Source organism: Salminus brasiliensis, chromosome 23 (genome assembly GCF_030463535.1).
Source record: "Salminus brasiliensis chromosome 23, fSalBra1.hap2, whole genome shotgun sequence".
In the NCBI taxonomy this organism is placed as follows: domain Eukaryota; kingdom Metazoa; phylum Chordata; class Actinopteri; order Characiformes; family Bryconidae; genus Salminus; species Salminus brasiliensis.
This window is the reverse complement of record NC_132900.1, coordinates 12,540,082-12,561,455: the sequence shown is the minus strand read 5'-3', so window position 1 is coordinate 12,561,455 and position 21,374 is coordinate 12,540,082. Positions and strand designations below refer to the sequence as shown.

The 21,374-nt window shown below is 40.8% G+C and overlaps 1 protein-coding gene across 2 annotated transcripts in view; it reads right to left on the bottom strand.

Annotated features, from left to right (window-relative positions):
* Positions 1–21,374, bottom strand: part of pard3ab (par-3 family cell polarity regulator alpha, b) — a 185,061-nt gene that overhangs the window by 9,703 nt on the left and 153,984 nt on the right. For both annotated transcript variants that reach the window (XM_072668370.1, XM_072668371.1), the window contains one exon: positions 11,518–11,641. In XM_072668370.1, the coding sequence (XP_072524471.1) occupies positions 11,518–11,641 (124 nt within the window). The remainder of the gene's footprint in view (positions 1–11,517; positions 11,642–21,374) is intronic.

Genomic DNA, 21,374 nt, shown 5'->3' with positions numbered 1-21,374 from the left:
GCACAGTAGAATAGTGCACCACTACTCGAGAGCCTGTTTTTTTTTTGCAGTCAAACAGGAGTCCCGATTTGCCTTTTCTAGAAATTATATTTATCAGCCCCACCCCTTTACCCTATTCAATAGAAAATTACTTGCTGCCATGGTGGTGAACTTCATAGGCACATAATTAGAGACTGTAGCTCGGTATATCGGTGGTTGGTGAATACTCTTAACCCAGTGATTCTGTGGTGTGCAAAACCTCAGCAACACTGCTGTGCCTAAAACACACACTACCATGTTAGTGTCACTGGTGTGCTGAGAATGGTCCACAATCCACATAATATCTGGTCAGTGACCGTCCTGTTCTGTCCTGATTCGATTGATAAATGGGGGAGCTGATAAATTGTGCAAACCTGAAATTGCGCCTTTGCGATTGTAATTCCTGATAAAATGGTCAAGCAGGCAATACAGTGTACACACATTAATCTACCAACACTTAAAGCCACTCATTGATACACATCAGAAGTCCCCTTTAATAGGAGACCCTGGTGTATCTTTGACAGTACTTACCCAAGATTCCGGAGACTCACTTCTCTGATCAGCTTTACTCTACCAAACTCTTTAGCCTTGTAATTACTGCATTATTTACATATATATTACATACCAAGCATTTCCAAAGCACTCCTAATTATATTTAACAAGGAGACACTTTAAAGATAGGCTTAATTACCTGCTCATTAAAAGTCATATCTGTGTTAGTCACTTTAAGAAGTTACAGCAACAAATCTTGTACCAGACAGAGGATCTTCGAGTTAAGTCCTACAAAAACTTCGAAGTGAGCACAGAATGTGAAGGCCTCATGTGAAGCCTCTTAAAAAGAAACCAATCAAATGGCATGCACCCTGGGACCAACCCACAACACCAGCAATTAGAAGACATAGTGATGATCAAAGCTTTCAGCAGCTCTTGGTAGGAACTATAGTGCCACTGGACGAAGCTCTCGTATGCTGAATGATCTTCATTGCAGTCAATCAGCTGTAACCTGACCCTAGCGACGAAACCATAACTAAGATAAAATGATCTTCTCATTCCTTCTGAGTGGGAAGTCTCTTAGATGGGTGGTGGGTGGTGACCCAATCCTGATCCTGGAGTTTTAGCACCCATGTCAGCATAATGGTGTAATTATCAAAACAAAATACCCAAGGCACCCGGCACTCCCCCTCTTCCTCCTCCATTAACACAAGTATTAAGGTGACATTGTATATCAGCAGGTCTTGGTAGTAACTATAGCCCCACAGGGTAAAGCTCTTGTATGCTGAATGATCCTTATGATGATCATTGCAGTCCATCAGCTGTAATCTGACCCTAGCAGCAAGGCCATAACAGAGATAAAATAATCACCGTCTGACAACAACCTCGAATCTCCAAAATGGCAACTTTACAAGAGAATGGAAAATCCTTTTTGGAGCATTTGTATTGGTCCATTCATCATGGCATTCTGACAATATGCAGTACACTAATAAACTGTACACCAACACTAAAAAACTAAAAAAATGGAGATACAACAGCAACAATATACATGTCAAACTAAGGCCCTAGATAAAGCCAAGAGGTCCCTTCTGAGTGGAAGCAGCCATGATGAGCCCCTTAGATGGGAGGAATTCCACCACCTATTTCAGGGGGACCCAATCCTGGTCCTGGAGAAGATCTAGCACCCATTTCAAGCATTTCAAAAGAAAAGTCCAATTACATTTAACAAAGAGACAACAGGCCTTAACAACAGGCAAAATTAGCTGCTCATTAAAAGTATTAGCTGCATTAGAGTCAGTCTAAGAAGTCACGGCAGCAAAGCCTGTGCCAGACAAAATAACTGGGAGTTGAACTGCAATAAATGATTTAGTAACTTCACATTCTTTTGGTTTTATTACTTTGTCTTATAATGTTAATTATATCAGACTGAAGTGTATTAAAACTGGTATATGAGTTATTAACGGCCGTTGTTGTTATAAAAACTGCTGCAAGAAGCAGAACACAGTTGTGGCGGAGCTGGAATGAGAACCATGACAGATGTTAGATGGATGTTAGATGAACATTTGTTATGGGATAAGTGAATGTTAGATGAATGTTAGGTGCTGTCACAATGGCGGGTGACTTGTCAAGACGGTGTAATTAAACATATCTGTGACACAGGTCATTAAGCACAACACACAAAAAGACTGCACACACACTCCTCATTCACACCCAACATAATGGTGTAATTATCAAAACAAAATACCCAAAGCAATCTCTCCCCGCAGCCCCCCCCCCCCACCATTAACACACACATTAAGGTGTCGCTTGCATTTTGAAGTCAGTGAATGGCTCATAACACAAAAGACTCAATTTCATGGTGGTATTTCCACCGGGCCCCCTGCACTAGACCTGCTCAGTCAAACAGACGGCTGGTGTTCCAGGGGAGCTAAATCACTACTCAATTAGGGCGGTGTGTGAAAGAGAGAGCACAAGAGACAGAGAGAGAGAGAGAGACAGAGAGAGAGAGAGAGAGACAGAGAGAGAGAGACAGAGAGAGAGAGATAAACTCCTCCCATCCACTCCACACTGGGGGGAGGCCGCCACACGCGGGCATCTGGGATTGATTTGCACGGTCTGCCTAGACCATGTTGCCGTGGAGACAGCCGCGCTGAGAGATGAGCGTGTGAAGTGTCGGGGCATTAAAACCAGGCCCATTAACAAAAGCCAAAAGCAAACATACACACACAGTCCTTAGTTACATTTGTAACCAGTGCTCTGTTTTCAGTCAGACTGACTGCTAGAGGCAGCGTAAGATGTATAGGGCGAATACCAACCAGGTTATGAGAAATGAGACTCCCCAAGAGTGAAGCTGAGGTAGCCCCAGGACCCCCCCCCCACCCCCCCTCTGAGAGGGGAGGCCATACTGAAGAAGTACCTGCTACACAGAGCACCAGTAAAACACTGGTCAGGATTGCTGTAAGGCTTTACACTGAGTAGAGCAGCGAGACACTGATGCAGGTATCTGCTGCAGGATTCATATTACATCCATCACCCAGTGTGAAAACCTCGGTTTCTATCAAGAGGCACCTTTGTCAGTGCTTCCAAAAAAGACCAACAACTGGTCTACCTGATGAAAGCCAGCAGGTTAGTCCATATAAGACCTCATACACCAAATTAGGCACAACAGGGAACACCAAGAAGCCTGATTATTGAAGAAAGATTCTAGCTCAATATTCTGCTTTGCAAGATGAAAGCCAACGACCTTACAGAGAAACATAGAATTGGATTATAGCTTAATGCTGGAGTCGCCCAGACCCCACTACAAACAAACAGCAGGCTCTCAGGAGGTAGTCTGCAGTGGGAAAAAGCTCAAAGGATAGACTGCACAGAAAAGGCTATCACCAGTGCAAGTCCCACAAAAGACTTCTAGGTGAACACAGAGGATGAAGGCCTCATGCGTCTACAAGAAAGCAGCCAATCAAATGATGGGCACCCAGGGAGTAACCCGTCTACATGCTTGCAATGAGAAGGAACAGTGATGACGTTAACTTCCAGGAGCTTTCCTTGGTAGGAACTAAAACCCACAGCATGAAGCTCTTGTACGCTGAATGATCCTCATCCAAGCCAACCCGCTGCTACCTTCCAGGAGCAGCTATGACGAGCCCCTTAGATGGGAGATAGACTCCACCACCTTGTTCAGGGGTATCCAATCCCAGTCTAGTCTTAAATGCGTCAAATGCACCTGCATTTTAGGTAGATGAGGCAGGGCGGTCGGTCTCCAGGACCAGGCCTGGGCACCCCTAAACTAGTGGTTCAGGTCAGGTACACAAGCCACTTTCAAGGAAGGCAGGAAACAGTCATGTCTCCAGGTGGTTAAAGGATCTCCATGCTCCCTTACTAATACAGAAAAAAGTGGAATCAATGAAGCTGCAGCAGGACCAGGGGTATGACCACATGTTAGACGGTGGAGGCCATCATGAAATGTGTGTCCAAGAAAGCACAGGAGCTCCGTGCCCTTTGCATTTAGAAGCCTCAACTTTGACTCGTGAACACCTTTGGTGGTAGCGAGAGGAAGAAGGCCTTTAATTCATTGATGTGCTAATCCTGAGAAGGATGTGGACATCCGAAAGCAAACGTCCTGTAGATCTGTAGGCATGAATGGACAACATGAGGAACCTTGCATGGAAAAAACATGTCAGGAGACACAGGAGTGAGCTGAACCCTGGGAAACCAGATATTAGTCAGACTTTCTACTAGATTTTACAGCACTGCTCAGTGAGGTGAGGATGTTGGAGGACCATCATTGATAATCACTTTTTGACTGCCCAACTGGCCTTCAACTCCTTTAGCCCACACTTGGCATTAGGCATGGTGCCAATAGGTTCATGTTTATCTGCTCCAGAGTCCCTATTCTTCTCTACATGGACTAGACAAGATGTGTGTGCATTTGCACATCTATATTAGCAATGGGTGTCGCTAAAAGCAGCTGAATGCATTCATTTGAAGGGATGTCCACAAACATTTGGACATAGTGCCGCTCTGTGAATGTGGTAAGATTTCCCAGCTAAAATCATTTGTAGGGGGTAGTGGTTAGTATATAGTGGTTAGCTTGTTGAGGCACCAGAGCAACAGGAGCCTGGGAAGAACTGGTTGCAAGTTGGGGCTGGTGTCTGCAGAGATCAGCAGCCAGGGATAGGCAGGTTCTGGTTCTTCAAAAGGTTCCACTAATAATCTTTTTATCAAGCTAGCAAATGGGACAATCCAGGTGAGCACTGGAATAATGCTACTTGGGTAACCAACAGTCAAACAACCCAAGCCATGCCTGTGCAAGGGTCTAAATAAGACTGACTGTATGATATCCAAGTCTGTTATCAGGTGGATAGGAAGGGTGATACCAAGTAAAGTACCCAGCTGGTGTGTCATTCTGGCAGTCCGTGGAGGACAGGATAGCATGCTGAAGTTTCAACTGGGCTGTACACAAGCAATCCAAGTGTTCAAACTGTCAGTATGTATGAGAAGAGGCAGGAGGACGTCTTCCATGTGAGTAGGATAGCTGGTTTACTGCCTGACCTTGCTGATAAGGTCATGAATTATGGAGTATCCACTGTGCTTCACACTGCCTCTGGCCGTCAACAGAAATGAAGAAGAAAAAAAAAAAAAAAAAGTCTTTTAATATTCCGTTGTTGATACTCACAAGCTACACAAAGCTTTGTCAATGGCAATGACAGGATGTTGACATTAGCCCACTGAAGAAACACACACATCACATAAAATGATAATGTGAATATTTCACCTTGACAAATCAGAACATGGTCCTGGAACCACTGAGCTTCACTGAGCTCAATTTCAAAGCAGGAGCTGATTCAGTCGCTCAGATATCGACTCAATCCCACCATCAGCGAGAGACAAAGAGACAGCAGAACGAGGGAGAGATGTGAAGGTGTGAATAATACATCTAAAAGAGCCAATCATCTGCTCCATCTCTGATTAAAATATGCCCAGGTCTCAATCACCATACAGCTACTGAGACTGTAGTGAGATACTGGGGCAGAGCTATTGATGTTTTGCTCCATTGCAAATCCTATTTAGCCACAATGGCCCTGTAGAATCCATAATAATATGAATGGGGATGTGGATGCTGCTCTTTTTATGGGTTTGCCTCATTGTATATACACAATATGTCCAAATGTTTGTGGACACCTCTTCTAATGAACAGATGCAACTACTTTAAGTTGCACTAATTGATGACCTAGATGTGCGCACACACGCAGCTTGTCCAGTCCCTGTACAGAAGTACTGCCAATTGAATAGGCAATCTCTCTTGAGCAGATCAGCCTGAACCCTACTGGCACCATACCTAATGCCAGGTGTGGGCTAGAGAGTATAAAGCCCCCCCCAGCATTGAGCATTGAGTGGAATGATGATGCTCCATCCAGTACTTTTGGCATGAGTTGGGGAGGGGATCATCCAACATCCTGATCTCTCGTCATTTAACTCCCCTGTCGCTAAATGCACTTAAATCCTCACAGCATTGCTCCAAAATCTAGTAGAAAGCCTTATTTCCTGGATAGTAGAGAGAATTACTCCAACAAAAGCAGGATAAACATATATTTAATACCCTTGATTTTGAAACAATGATTGAGAAGATGTCCAAATATTTTTGTCCATGTAGTGTACATTTACAGTAGCTTCGCTCTCAAAGGCTGAAATACTGCCAGTAGATTATTAGAATGGACTACCTACTCTATTTGCTAAAGCTGAAGTTAAATACTGACTGCGTTGTTTAATGCCTGAGAAAAGCAGATCTCGTGGGGTGGCGCCAATTTGGATGACATTCCTTGTGAAGTGTTTCGAACATGTACTTGAAAGGGAAAAATAAATACATTTTGTAAAAGCCAGTCATCACAAATGTTGTTAATTTGGCAAAGACATTAAAAATGTGAAAAAAACTTACGACTCAACCACGATACTCAAACGATAATATTGTTAAAAAAAAAATCCTGCCCAATCCCTGCATTTGACAACAGGCAGGACAATTTTGGCTTCATTTTTACAGAAGCTAATGGAACCACGGTGTCTATGTTTGCTACATGTCTTATAAAATTCAGCATAAAAATAGGTGAGCTTGTTCACGGATAGTAAATGGAACCAGACATCTGAAGCATGGCGTCTGAACACCACTAAAAGTTCCTTCATAGTAAGCCATTACACAGATTGGATAAGAAAATGTTGGCTGTTGTCCAAGACATTTAGGATTTTTCTTTTTTTTTTTTGCTTAAAATGCCTTTTTATGGCGGAGATGTACATGCAAGATGTTGTCAGGCGAAATAGTCCTGTACAAAAAACTTTTTCTCTGCAATTACCACTGTTTTATCATCATCATCACCACATTAAAAAAAATCAGCTTCTTAACAATAAACCATTTCACAGTAAAGCCACTTGATTTGACAACGATTTTGAAAAATGGAGGATATCCTCTTTCAGGTAGTTCCATCCTGACTCTGGCTGCAAATTTGACAACATGGTTGACAGTTCTGGCTTCATTTATATAAAAGATAATGGAATCACTGTGTCTCTGTTTTCTACAGTCACTGTATTCAACCTAATGAGTCACAGTTTGAACCAGAAACAGAAAATGGTCAGTTGCTTCTCAGCTATTTGGTAGAAACCGGTTTCATATAAAAAGGCATGTGAGCCTGGGTTTAACACTAATTATAAAGCTGTGTCTGTGTTCATGTGTGTGGATGCTCTTAGTAGATATTGTGCTAAACTGGCCACATCTACTGGCACAAAACACTTTCTAAATCCTACCTATAGTGGTTTAGCATTTATTTCAAAAGTTTGAACATCGTTGTTGATTTTCAGTACACGCACAGGAAAGTATGTTAAACATGGCATTTCTGCACATTTTGGAGTATGAATCCTGTTCATTTGTGCCATTTCTGTTTAATTGTGCATTAAATGTTCTTAAAAATGTTCTCTATAGTGGATCTGCACTTATAAAATACGTAATACATATAAAATACTTAAAAGCATGATTGAGCCTATATCGTCGCTGTCCAAACGAAAAAAATATATATCTCAAAAACAGTAGAAGACTTTACAGTAGAAGGCAAAAATGCTCTTAACTTTGAATGGAAGTCAATGTAAAATAAGTAATTTAGAGCATTTCTATTGGTCCATTCATCCAGAAGTATTCACACAGTGTACAGAAGCAGCTACTGAGTTCAAACAATGAAGAAAACGTAAAACATGACAAAAATGAAGAGACATGTTTTTCATTGGACAGCAGCGATATACAGAAAAAAGCAGTAAGGATGGAAAAAATGGAAGACCAGCCATTACATTCTTTGCATTCTTGTCGGGGGGATTCCCTCCCGTGCTGCATCTGGGTGCGATTAGGCTAAAGAAAACACTGGAGCTCAGCAAGTAGCAAACCCACCCTGTTTTATTTTCTTCGTCGGGTTTTAAAAAGGCCAGTCGGGGACAGAGGAAAAATGCTTTCAAGCTCAGGCTTTTAAGAGTAGGGGGAGGTGTGGGAGGAAAACTAGTACAACCTGCAAACATCGACTTAAAACGGAAGAAAAGATGTTAGAAAGCTTAGTAGATCCAAATCCGCAGGGCACAAGCTTATATGAGGGAAAATACTGTCACATGTAAGTCATACAGTACAAAGAAAAAGAGATAATACACGAAAACAAACAAGAAGGAGAAGTGTTACAGAACACATTATCACAAACATTGGACAAAGGTTAAGCACACATTTCAATAAATTATCTACACAGACAACAACAGTTAAACTCTAAACCTTTTGCACGTTAGGTAGGGTTTCGTACAAATATGTAAAGTAAATACAGTGTTTGCTAAAAAGGCATGCATTTAATGTGCAGTTTATTTAGCCTATCCTTCATACAAAAACACAGAAAGAACACAGACTTAAAAGATCTATTAAGAAACTGACCCAACCATGCTCGGCCCAAATTGTTGTGCAGCAACTGTTGCCAATTGTTGGACAAAGTAACTGGCAAACACCTCATTCGGCCTAATGAGAGATTGCAATGACTTTCTACTGACTTTTATTACATCCTATAGCTTTTCCAGTAATTCAATAATTACTCAGAAAGCAACACCAACCGGCCTAGCTATTAGTTCAAGTTCTAGGTGTAGGGGGTAGCTCAAGTCTGAAACCAACACCACCAGCTCTGTAGACCTTAAGAAATAGAAAATATGCTGCTTTGCTTTTGTGCTGGCTTCTGTTGCTAGGCAGGTTGGACAACAATGGTGGGGGTTTGCCCCCATGGTTGGTGACAAGTGGTGGTGAATAGAACAAGGATGTCTGAAGCACTGAACGCCACTAAAAGCTCCTTCACAGTAAGCTATTACACAGATTGCTTAAGAATATGTTGGCTGACCCTTAAAGACATTGCTTTGCGATATTTTAGAGGTTTTCACTTAAAATCCATTTTTACATTAATAGTCCTCTATAGAAACCCTCTTCTTGTCAATAACATCACATAAAAATCAGCTTCTCATCAGTGAACTATTTCTTTCACACTAAGTCATTCTCTGAAGACCTACTGTTTACTTCTCTATGATTGAAATCAAAAATAGAAAAATAGAGGAATTCCCATTTAGGTAGTTCCAATCCTACACAGGTAACTATCCTAACAGGATGACCTTTATTTCACCCTCCTGTTATTATTCACAATCCCAGTTTAAATGGATGTGTTACGCTTGTGAAAGAAAATGTAATATTCACAATGTTTGCTACAGTTTCGCATTATTTTGAATGGGATATTTGTCAACATACTATCAAAAGCTTGTCCAGCCTCACAACAGTTGTTAGGAAAGAACGGATTTCGTGGGAAGGCCGTGGATGGGTCAGTTAACACCGCTCATAGGTTGGTTAGTACTGCAACAAGAAAGACCCTCCAATAACAACTTCCGAGATAAAGCAGAAAACATTTGTTATGCACATTTTGCCATGCTCTTTGTTAGCAAACTAATAAACTAATCCTGACACAGCTGTAGTGCTGGTTCAGCAGTTCATGATCTGGGGCTTTCAGTGATAAATGTGAGATTGTGGGTCGGTGTGACCCGAGACCTCTTTGAGCTCTTACGGTTTCCATTATTTCAGGTTTGTTTCAGCGGCTCAAAAACAAAACAAAACAAAAAACACTTTTAAGCATTTTTTTCCAACTCCAGGCATGAAGGCCCAAATACTTTGCACAGTTTCATAGCCATAGTCATCCACCACACATCCTATACACATACATACATAACGACACACTCTTAAAACGTAAAGATGCTTCAAATGGTTCTTTGAGGGATGCCATAGAGGAACCACTTTTGGTTCCATAAAGAACCATGTTTGACCGTGTAGGTGTCAAACAGGACCTTTACATCCAGTGAAGGTTCTTCACACGCTCACATCTCTAGACGTCAAAAGAGGTTCTTCTATGGCATCCCTTAGAACCTTTCCAAGCACCTTTTTTAGCTTTAAAAACGCATCATTAGCTAATGATCAATGTCCTCTTGAACTAAAGCAGATGTGTGTGGGGCTGGAAACCAAGAAGCTGTACAGTTGGACTACAGGACCTGGGCTGGGAAGCTTTGTTCTAATGCATCTTTACAGACCTGGCACCCGGTAAATGAAGGCCTGCCAAGTTACTGAGTCACTCCATTAAAGGAACACTGCTGCGTTTTTTCTGTTGTTTCTGTACAATATGGTTGATTAACAGACACTGTAATTTCCCTGTACTCACCAAAGAACAAAGAACCCATAGACTCAAAAAAAACAAAAAACACTTACAATAGAAGTCACATGGGCAGATGCTCATAAGTGCGTTTCAAGCAGCTGGATTTGCTGTTGAGTACAGAGAGCCTGACCATATGTTATCAGTGCAGCAGATTACTTTAGATGGGAAGTCAACTAATTTATATATTCATAAAAAAAGCTTAGTTCATTCATCTAAATGTTGCCTAATATGTACCCAAATCCGTTAGACTGCTGAGTCAGAATGGTTCACAATAGTGGTGAATGGATCCAGAGCGTTTCCAAAGTGTTTTAATGCCTCTGAAAGCTTCTTTACGCAAAGCTGTTCCAGTAAATAACTTGAAATGATTGTTTTGAGAGAAGGTTTTGAGCCAAAACCTTCATACAAAACTATCATGTCATGTTTTTTAAAAGCCATTTATGGTGGAGCGCTATATGCAGGGTGTTCTAAGGCAAAACAGCCCCCCATAAAATTGATTTGTGGGATTTATCACCATTTTACCATCATTAGCATTACATATTTAAGTTCATAAGATACATGTAGGGTCACTGGTCATTCTGGATAGTATCAGAAGGGCTATATCTGCATTATATACATTGAGACATCTGGCTCCCATCACCGACATTATAAAGAAACCAGAGAAAGTATGTTTCTACTCTAAAAAAAAAAAAACAACATTTCACACCAAACCACTCTGGATCACTGTGTTTACATCTCAACCATAGAATTATGCAGAAATCCTGGGCAAACTCAAAGGTGGAATTCCCTGTTAAACGGTGCGTGCCGACACTCACTCTCAAACACCTGTAAATCATTCATAGCGGCACAGCGTTCACACGTACTGTGACTGACAAAACCTGCTAAACTCACAGAAGATGCAAACAGACAGATGAGCAACTGGAGGGAAGGGTGGACGGACGGACGGACGGATGGATGGATGAGTAGATGGTGAATGCTCCAGACGGACGAACAGATGGAAAGATGAGTAGACGGGTGTGTGGGTTAGCACTGTTAGCGTGTGAGTTCAGTGTCTTAGAGAAACGTCCATGCTTCGTCATGCAGTCTCAGTCTCATTGATGCATGCAGCATTTAGCTGCTTAGCATCAGCGCAGGTGCTGAGGAGAGGAGAGCAGAGCAGCTCAGCCTGGCCTCCAGACAGGCCAGTCCTCCTCAACTATCCCCACAGGAGGAGTCTGTACAGCAAGTGAGATCCAGAACACGCACATACACGCACGCCTCACACACTCACCCATGGCTGCTCGAGGCTGTAGGTGCGCTGCCGGTCATCTGGCTCGTCGTCTTCCTGTCTGGCCTGCTGAAACTCGTGACGCAAGCGCTGTATCCGGTCATGGTTGCTAGGGGCCAGCCTACTGCTGTGGAAAGAGGAGAGCAAACAGTGAGCATGCAAACAGATAGACATCAAGAAATCAATGAATCATCCATCCATCCATGCGTTAATTCATGTTGTTTTAAATAGTAAAATATTTTATAAGGAAAAAGAAGTTAATGACTAAATAAAAATGATTTTATTTTTGTATTAAGTAAAAAAAAATATATATATATATATTTTATTTATGACATGTCCAACTTTTCCTTATTGGCCAGACTGCTCAAAGCTGACAAAGTCTACAGTAACTCAGATGACCACTCTATACAACTGATGAGTGGTGGGGGGGGCATCATAATTTTGAAGAAGATCTAGAAGAACATGTTGGGTCACTACTGTCAACCACACATCTGTCAGCCAAGAACAGAAAGCTGAGGCTACGGTAGCCACAGGCTCATCAAAACAAAAAGACAAAGACAAAAAGTAGCCTGGTCTGACTATTTTCAAGGCACACAGATGGGAGGAGAATGATATTTGGCACCAGCAGCCTAAATTGATGGGCCCAACCTGTCTTGTGGTGTAGGAGCTGTTTAATTGCACACTGTGGGTCTGTTGATACAAATGAAACCCTACCACAGCCTATGTGAGTGTTGTTGGGCATAGGGCTGGGCGATGTGGTAAAAATACTAGATCACGATATTTTCAGAAGATTTTTTTAGTGATACACGATATTTTTCACGGAACGTATAATCACAGACTAAATACATCAGTAGCAACATTCCTAAAAACTACTTTTCCAGTACTCTTCTGTACTTCATCTAATTAAACCAGTCTAATAACACTGTTAGTAATGAAGCCTGTAGTTTTTATCAGTGTTTATTAAGCACTAACAGTATATCTCAACATGCTTAGAAAAGCAGATTGTTATCACATTAACAAAATTTATCACGATACAATAACATATCGTCATATTGCCCAGCTCTAGTTGGACACCACAACATGGGTCAATGTAAATTCATGTCACGAAGAACTGAGGCAGTTGGATGGGCTACAAAGTATTAGGGTAGTGGTCTTAAGGTTCTTGGTGAATATACTTTTGCACAGAATATTTTTAAAGGTTATGCATAAACAGTCTTTTAGGATTGTGAACATCTGCAATGCTGTACTAGACGGTGCAAACAAAGGAACTGTTGGATTTATTAACAATTAAGAACAATAGTGAACGTGGCTCGGTCATGATGGACTGAAATCTGATCCTAATGAGGTATCGGATCAATACTTTTTACTGAACACGTATTATATGCATCACACTGCAATGACTCTTTAGGTCAATTCTGGTCAGTAGGTGGGAGAGTGCACATATTCTGGTTAGCTATAACTGATTTATTGGCTTAAAAATTCTAATGATTTAATTCATGTTTAATTTTAGTAAAAACAAAACCCTGATGCTGGTCAGTTTAAAGAACTACTGAAAAAAAACACAGACACTAAGATACGGACACTGTTGCTCCACATCCCCCAATTTCTGTGCCGTGAGACAGATGGCGTGCGTTTCCCTTACGCAGGGTATTGAATAAACTCTATAAACGCTACTGATGCGTATCCTCCTGCCTTCGTCTTGACCACTGGGTTAGTGAGCCAGGTGTGACCTCCAGTGTCCATTACACCCCAAAACCTTTTATGAGTGCAGGTGTTCACATGCACACATGCACAATGTAAAGCTGATGCTCAAGAGAGGCATCACAGAGTAGGACCTATAGCTGTGGTCTGACTAAGAGGACCAGAGGGCGATAGGTCCTCACGCGCCCCTGCCCCCTTACTGTGGTCACTGATGTTTTGTCTTAGGATAGGAGGCTTGACCTAAACTTCACTTCTGACCGTAATCATTTACTTTCTTTTGCCCAAAGCACTGTACATTAACCAGCTATAGACACAGTCCTAACTGGAGCATCCGGAGGTTAAGTGCCTCCCTCAGAAGCACTATGGCAGTAGCAGGAAATCTGAGATCTTATTGGGTAAAGCTGTTCTGAGGCTGATACGATTTTTTCTTTTACAACATTAAGAACTTAGTTTACAGAAGACCTGCATTCATTAAGTTGTACATGTTAATTTCTAACCCTAGTCTAAAGGGCATAAGGATTTCTTAAATATCTTTGCTAATACATGGATTTTTGCTAGATTTTTTTTCTGAAAAAAATAAATTAGATGTTAACTTGACACTTAGTGTTACCTAGGTGTTTATGTAGATGTTAACTTAGTGTTAGCTAGATGTTAACTACTCAGAAAAGCTCACGTTAGCTAGATATAACAAATGGCTATTATCCAGACGCTACTTTGATGTTAGCAAGATGTTAATTGCATTTACATTTAGGGCTCTTATTCAGAGCGACTTACAAGGTTACTCGTATTACAGAGGTGGGCCAATGTAGTGTTAGGAGTCTGGCCCAAGAACTCTTATTGGACTGGGAATTGAACCCTAGTCTCCCACATGGTGTTGCCATGGTGTTGGCAGGTAGTGGTGTTATCTGTGGTGTTATGTTGCGCCACACCAACCATAACTACTCTTCCTGATGTTATCTAGATGTTACATAGATGTTTATGTAGATAATCTAGGCGTTAACTACACAGCTGATGTTAATGAGACGTTAACTCATCTTGCTGATGTTACCTAAAGTGTAATAAATGTTTACTTGATGCTTAAAAAAAGATGCTTACTTGATGTTAGCTAGATGCTTTTTTTCTGACTAGCTAATGTGACCTACTCAGATTTTTTTTTTTAACATACCTGGTGTTAGCTAGATGTTAACTTTTTAGCTGCTGTTTGCTAAGTTCAGAAACACTGAAAATATTTCTTTGAAAAACGTCTTCCACTGAGTAGACGGCACACACTCATCAGCGTCCTGAACGTATCCTGAACATTTCCCGAACATTTCTGCCTCATTGGTTCATCTAATGTTTTAAGAAATTACCCTGTTAATCTCACCATCAGTAGACATGTCTAGATACAGTGTTAAAGCTAAACCTTCACGTTTACCATCACATATATTCTCTATTTATTCCCACTGCACACTTGAACGCTCACATTTACATTTGTTAACTTTTTGCCCGCAGTGGCCACAACGCCGCAACCTTCAGTCTGGATCAAACCTTGAAGCCACAGGCAAGGCATTAGACCACTAAAGCGCAAATGAATGAATAAAACCTAGACCACTGATTTGAATGAAATTAAATACATTCAAGTCACTTGTGTTTGCTGCCCCCAAGTCATAAATCAAATCAATGCACTGTATCTTGCATTGGGACGGCGTATTGTCCCAGTTAGCGCTGTCTGCATTGTAATACACGTTGTAGCACTCTGTAGGTCTTGTGTTACGGGGCTAAGCGTTTGGCCACCTGGCCTGTTAAAGTGTCAGAAGGGGAAAGAGCCACTGTAGAACAGACAGACTTCTTTCCCCAGCAAACACACAGCTGCAAGCATTTCCTCTGGTCACGGTACAGTGCATACATCAAAGAAACATTAGTTCAATCCTTGAAACTCACTGTAGCATATATCTACCATCATCAGGCATTCGAGTCTCAGTTGCTTTCAGAATTAAACTATAACTTTATTTGGGAAGGTGTTCTTGACTAATGTATGTCAGAAGTGTAACAATACATCATCTCAGGTTCAGGTTTTTTCGGGGCCAATGTCCAATTGGTTTAAAAAAAATAAAAAATAAAAAATAAAAATGATAATAATAATAAAATATCTACGGCCACATCTATTGAGTGGCAAAAAGACAGCATTTGTGTTTAGTGTGAGTGCTGCTAAAACACAACTGGGAAAGAGCTGTTGTACGATTTGGCTTCTGCCTTTAACCCATCCGTGCAGTGAACACACACACATACATACACACCAGCGAAAAACACACATGACTGTGAGCACACGTGCCCGGAGCAGTTGGGATCCATTGCTGCAGCGCCCAGTAAGCAGAGGGGGCCTTGCTCAAGGGCCCGACAGTGGCAGCTTGCCGGCCCGGGTATCGAACCCACAACATAAAATGTCATCAATCCTGTCTTCAATAGCCCAGAGTTCTAACCCCTGAGCCACCACTAGCCCACAAACATTTACTGCCCAACGTTGGGGCACGAACCCACACACAAACACACACACAGTGGGGCAAAAAAGTATTTAGTTAGTCACTGATTGTGCAAGTTCTCCTACTTAGAAAGATGAGAGAGGTGTGTAATGTTGATCATAGGTACACTTCAACTATGAGAGACAAACTGAGAAAAAATATCCAGGAAATCACATTGTAGGATTTTTAAGGAATTTATTTGTAAATTATGGTGGAAAATAAGTATTTGGTCAATAACAAAAGTTCAACTCAATACAAATTGTCTATGGGGTTGAGGTCTGGAGAGCGGCGAGACCACTCCAGGACCTTGAAATGCTTTTTACTGAGCCACTCATTTGTTGCCCAAGTGGTGTGTTTGGGATCATTGTCATGCTGGAAGAGTCCCTTGAACGTGCACAATCAGTGGCTTTTTGGCCCCACTGTAAAAAAAATAAAATAAAAAAAAAAAAAAAAAAAAAAAAATATATATATATATATATATATATATATATATATATATATATATATATATATATATATATATATATACATACATACATACATACACACACACACACACACAGACCGCACCAATGATCATAACCCCCACCCCCTTCCTGTCCACTTGACTCTAATAGGTTGCATCCAGATGTCTAGCTTTGACCGTAGACAGCAGGTTCTATACGAAACACACTGGGAAGAGACCCCGAGATGTATCAGTAACAGTTTTTTATTCAGTTTTTCAGCATGTAGTGAAATCGTTACACTCTCAGGGTGAGAGCGTGAATTTCATTATCTTCTCTCTCTATCTCCAATAAAAAAACAGCGTACAATAAAGCCCATTATAAGAGCGAGTGTGTGATATTCAAGCTGGATCTGTAATATATTTGTGTTTTTCTATCTGACGAAAAATCAGCTGACTCAGCGTCCCTTTCCGATATAAACTAATCCTCAGATGAAGCCAGTGTCTCTCCACCAAAGAAAGAGAGGGGAAGATCAATAAAAAACCCATCAAACACACACCGAATACAGTTTTAATACCATGTTAAATAAATGATCGATGCATTTAGAGACTGGCGGTTGTAGTGTTTCCTGAAAGTGTAAGTAAATAACCTCAGAGCAACTAAAGGCATTACACTCGCTGAAATGAGAGGGTGTGTGTGTGTGTGTGTGTGTGTGTGTGTGTGTGTTTGCGTATAAGTCTGTTTGCAGCTCTATGCTAAATGTGTTTGTCTGTGTTTAGGTGTGAGTGTCTGTTTGTTTGTTTAAGTATGTGCAGTATCTATTTAAGTGTACATTATGCGTCTGCCAGACTGTGTGTGTGTCTCCAGCTGTTGTCTGTGGCGCCACTAACAGTACATATTCAATATTCCGTTTTTTCCTCAGTGCTACATTCCACTTTAAGGGGTCAATATGGCAGCTTTAGCCCAATTGGATCACACAAATAAATGTTTATATAATAATAAAAAAAATATTTAAAAAAACTTTAAAACTGTTCAACTTTATCTCACTCACTCGTCAGACGTCAGGCCAGCAGCTGGTTCAGGGCCAGTGGCAGCGGCCTTGCACTATTAAAAATAAAGGTGCTACAAACACTTTGAATTCCATAAAGAACCATTCCAAAGAACTTTCACATCACCAACACATCGCCTTTAACAGGTTCTTTACCCACACACTGCTAACAAAAATGGTCCCCAAGGAACCTTTATTTTTGAGAGTCGCCATGAAAATATTAGCTAGCTTTCTAGAAAGTTGTTCACAGGACTGGTCTCCTCACACACAGCTGCTCTATCTGGCTCTATCTATATAGTTGTTAAACAGCTACATTTCTACCACCATAACAACAATTTTAAAAACGCACCTGAGGGCTCTGAGCGGACTAAGGAACTGCCTCTATGACACGAGGATCGCTGGTTCAACTCTCGAGTCATGCAGCCTGCCACCAGAGGCCAAACTCAGAGAGAGCACAACTGGGCTCTCTTGCTCTCACCAGGTGGGTATATGGCTCTATGCTTGCTGGCATCACACTGAGGGGCATCAGCAAGCTGATACGTCAGAGCTGGGTACCCGTCGCTTTGCTCTGAACAATGTTGCATTGGCGAGAGTCCTTCAGGCTTCACATATGGCTCGGCTTGACCCGCCATTCTTTAAGATCCATGGATGTTGAGCATACAGGCTTTTTTCCTGTCCTGGCACCGAAGTGGTGGAACAAACTTCCCCGGGTATCCGAACGGCAGAGTGGCTCGCTGTCTTCAAACGCAGACTGAAGACCCACCTCTTCCAAGAGTACACAGGCAAAGTGTAGTGTTGAGTATTGTGGACTCAGCACTGACTTTTGTATTTAGTAGTATCGAAGGTTTTTTTTTGGATCTTCTAGCACCTTTGCAAGTTGCTCTGGATAAGAGCATCTGCTAAATGCCTTACAGGTAAGGGTAAATAATAAATAAATAAAGAAATTAATTAATTAATGATGGACCAATAGAAATGCCCCAAAATAACTTGGAATTGACTGTTTACATTGACGTCCACGAAGGTTAAGGTTTTTCTTCTTCATTTTGGAGATACAAGGTTTCTGCATGATACACAGATATTTCACACAGACACACAAACGCAGACATGAATAGAGAGGGAATCCGCAGCTGGGCAGACATGCTCTCTGAGTTCAGCTCTTTAACTGAAGACATTTGCAGCAAGTAGCAGTCGGACATCTGACGTGGAATAAAAAGTGAGAGGGCGAGAGAGGAGGACTATAATTCTCAGTGTTTAAAGACTGGCTAAAGTATGCTTAAAGGTAAGAACACACCCAGGCACACACATGCACACACACATACTTGTACACAATAGCAGCACTTGTAGTAAATGAGCCCTGCGTGTGGCTGTCTCTCTGCAGGGCTTAGTGTGAGTACAGAAAGAGCTCTGGTGAGTGTTGGAGTTAATTATTCATGCCAATCAGTTCCAGTCTCTTCTGTTTTAACCTGCTGCCCTGAGGTCAGGAACGACACTCACTGCATGTGTACGGACAAAGAGAGAGATCTCAGTATTGCATCTAATACCACCTACAACCCCCCCCCCCCCTCCCCTAGAGCTAAACTGTAGACCCACTGCCTCTGGAGTCATTTTAGTGCATTTACATGTGTTAGCCTTTAGCCCTTCCTCATCCTCACCCGGCAGACAAACAGCTTTTAGGAATTAATTGATATCTTTAATAGTCTATAATCTATTGGTTTTATGTATTTGGACTGATGTGTATTTCATTAAAATCACTAAACAGTTTTCTTTGATTATTTCATTTTTTTAATGAATGTACATTGCTTATTTGTGCACTGTAAGCCAACATGGTGACTGTGGCACTAACCTGTAAAAAGCCATTTATTCATTTTGCATATTAATATACTTTTTTTTTTAAAGCTTTTTCAGCAATGAAGTCTACCAGGAGATTTTTCTTTTTTCTTTTATTTTTTAAAAAACATTTTATTATTGATAAAGACAATATAATAGTAAACAGCTTTCTACTATTAATAAATGCTACTAATATGTTTCTTTTTTTTTCAGCAACTTTCCACTACTGATAAAAGCTACTAAAAGCTTACCTTAAAAATATATACCAATATACTTCTATATACCAATTGCCTACTATTGATGAACACTACTGAAATGTTACTTTCAATGTTGGCCTTTTTAACAATTTACTGTACTATTGATAAAGACTACTAGAGTTTTTGCCAACTTTCTATTATTGATAAAGGCTAAGAAAAGGTTACTTTGTTCTAAATGAAAATAATTGAACAAATCTTCTACAGTCTAAACTATTCATTTTTAACAAGTTCTATTTGTTTGCTAAATTCTAAATATTGGAAAAAAACATAATATATTAAAATGTCCTAAAACACTTCCAGACCTCTACTTGACCTCCAGCGTTCCTGTTAACTGACATTTCATAATTACATTGCTCACTGAGAAAACCTGGAAATGCTTTTGCTATGTTCAGAGTGCTAGGTCACTGCTGTGAGGAGCCCATGGCTGCTGAGTGCAGGAAAAATATTGGATTCCTAAAGCTTTACATTTTGCATCACCTGGCCTTTTCTAACGATGGCTGTACAGGCCATAGCTCCAACAAGCCAAGTGAGGTTTTGGGTAAAAGATATGAGAGCTCAAATCTCCAGGGGTAACTAAACTTTTGCTGTGTTCCTTTCCTTGGATCACTGTAAAAGTGCACAAACCAGAAATGATACACTGACCTTGCTTAAAATGTAAGCAACACCATAGCAACTGCCTAGCAACATTATAGCACCCATGTAGCAACACCACCGTAATCATATCGGTTACCACAGCAATCACCTGACACCCTTTTAGCAAGACTGTTGCAACCACCTAGCAACACCATAGCAACTACTACAGAATCTACATGTCATTTAAAAGTCCCTGCATTTCTCTCACTCTCTCTCTTTTGCTCGCTCTCTGTGCGCTGTGACGGACTGAGAGACCATCATCTAATCACTATTACAGTAATGACTAGTGTAGAGAGCGATCAGACGTGACTGAGATGGGACTTATTCAGCACAGAGCCAGGAGGCAAATGTTATGCGACTAAGCCCTTAAAAGCACACACATATTGACAGATAACACCATCTCTCTCTCCCTCTCTCTCTCTCCATCTTTGTCCCTCACCCCCTACGCACAAAACCAGGGGACAACCAGCTTAGGGATAAATGCCAGCACTCTCTAAAGCTGAACATGCGGGTATGGACAACTGCTGCCTGATATATAAAGACAGTGGATCCATACTGGAACATATGGGTATATAAAGAATGATGCTGCTCTATCGGTTTGTGTGTGTGTGTGTGCGCATGTATGTGTGTGTGTGTGTGTGTGTGTGTGTGTGTGTAAACGGCTGGTGACACTTTGCACAAAATACGTATGCGTTTGATGGCTGCATTAGGGTGTATTGCAAATGGCACTAAATTGGAGATGCACTGCCTTTGGTGCGATGGCATGTTTTCAGAAAATAACGGCATGTTTGCAGATAGCGGGAGGGTCTGCTTGTGTGTGTGTTTGCATGTGTCAGGGCTGTGTGTGTGTAATAGTGGTCATTTCCACTGCCTTAAAGTTAAACAGTTTGTCCAGCAAACAAACAAGCAAAAAAAAGTAAAGTAGCTAGCTAGTATATTTAGCTGCATATTTACTATATTTCTGTATATTTAGCTGTGTATTTCCTAAAAGTCTGGATATTTAGTACATTTCTGTATATTTAGCTGTGTATTTCCTAAAAGTCTGGATATTTAGTACATTTCTGTATATTTAGCTGTGAATTTCCCAAAGGCTTGGATCTTTATTATATTTCTGTATATTTAGCTGTGTATTTCCTAAAGGTTTGGATATTAAGTATATTTTTGAATATTTAGCTGTGTATTTCCTAAAAGTCTGGATATTTAGTACATTTCTGTATATTTAGCTGTGAATTTCCCAAAGGCTTGGATCTTTATTATATTTCTGTATATTTAGCTGTGTATTTCCTAAAGGTTTGGATATTAAGTATATTTTTGAATATTTAGCTGTGTATTTCCTAAAGGTTTGGATATTAAGTATATTTTTGAATATTTAGCTGTGTATTTCCTAAAGGTTTGGATATTAAGTATATTTTTGAATATTTAGCTGTGTATTTACTATATTTCTGAATCACTG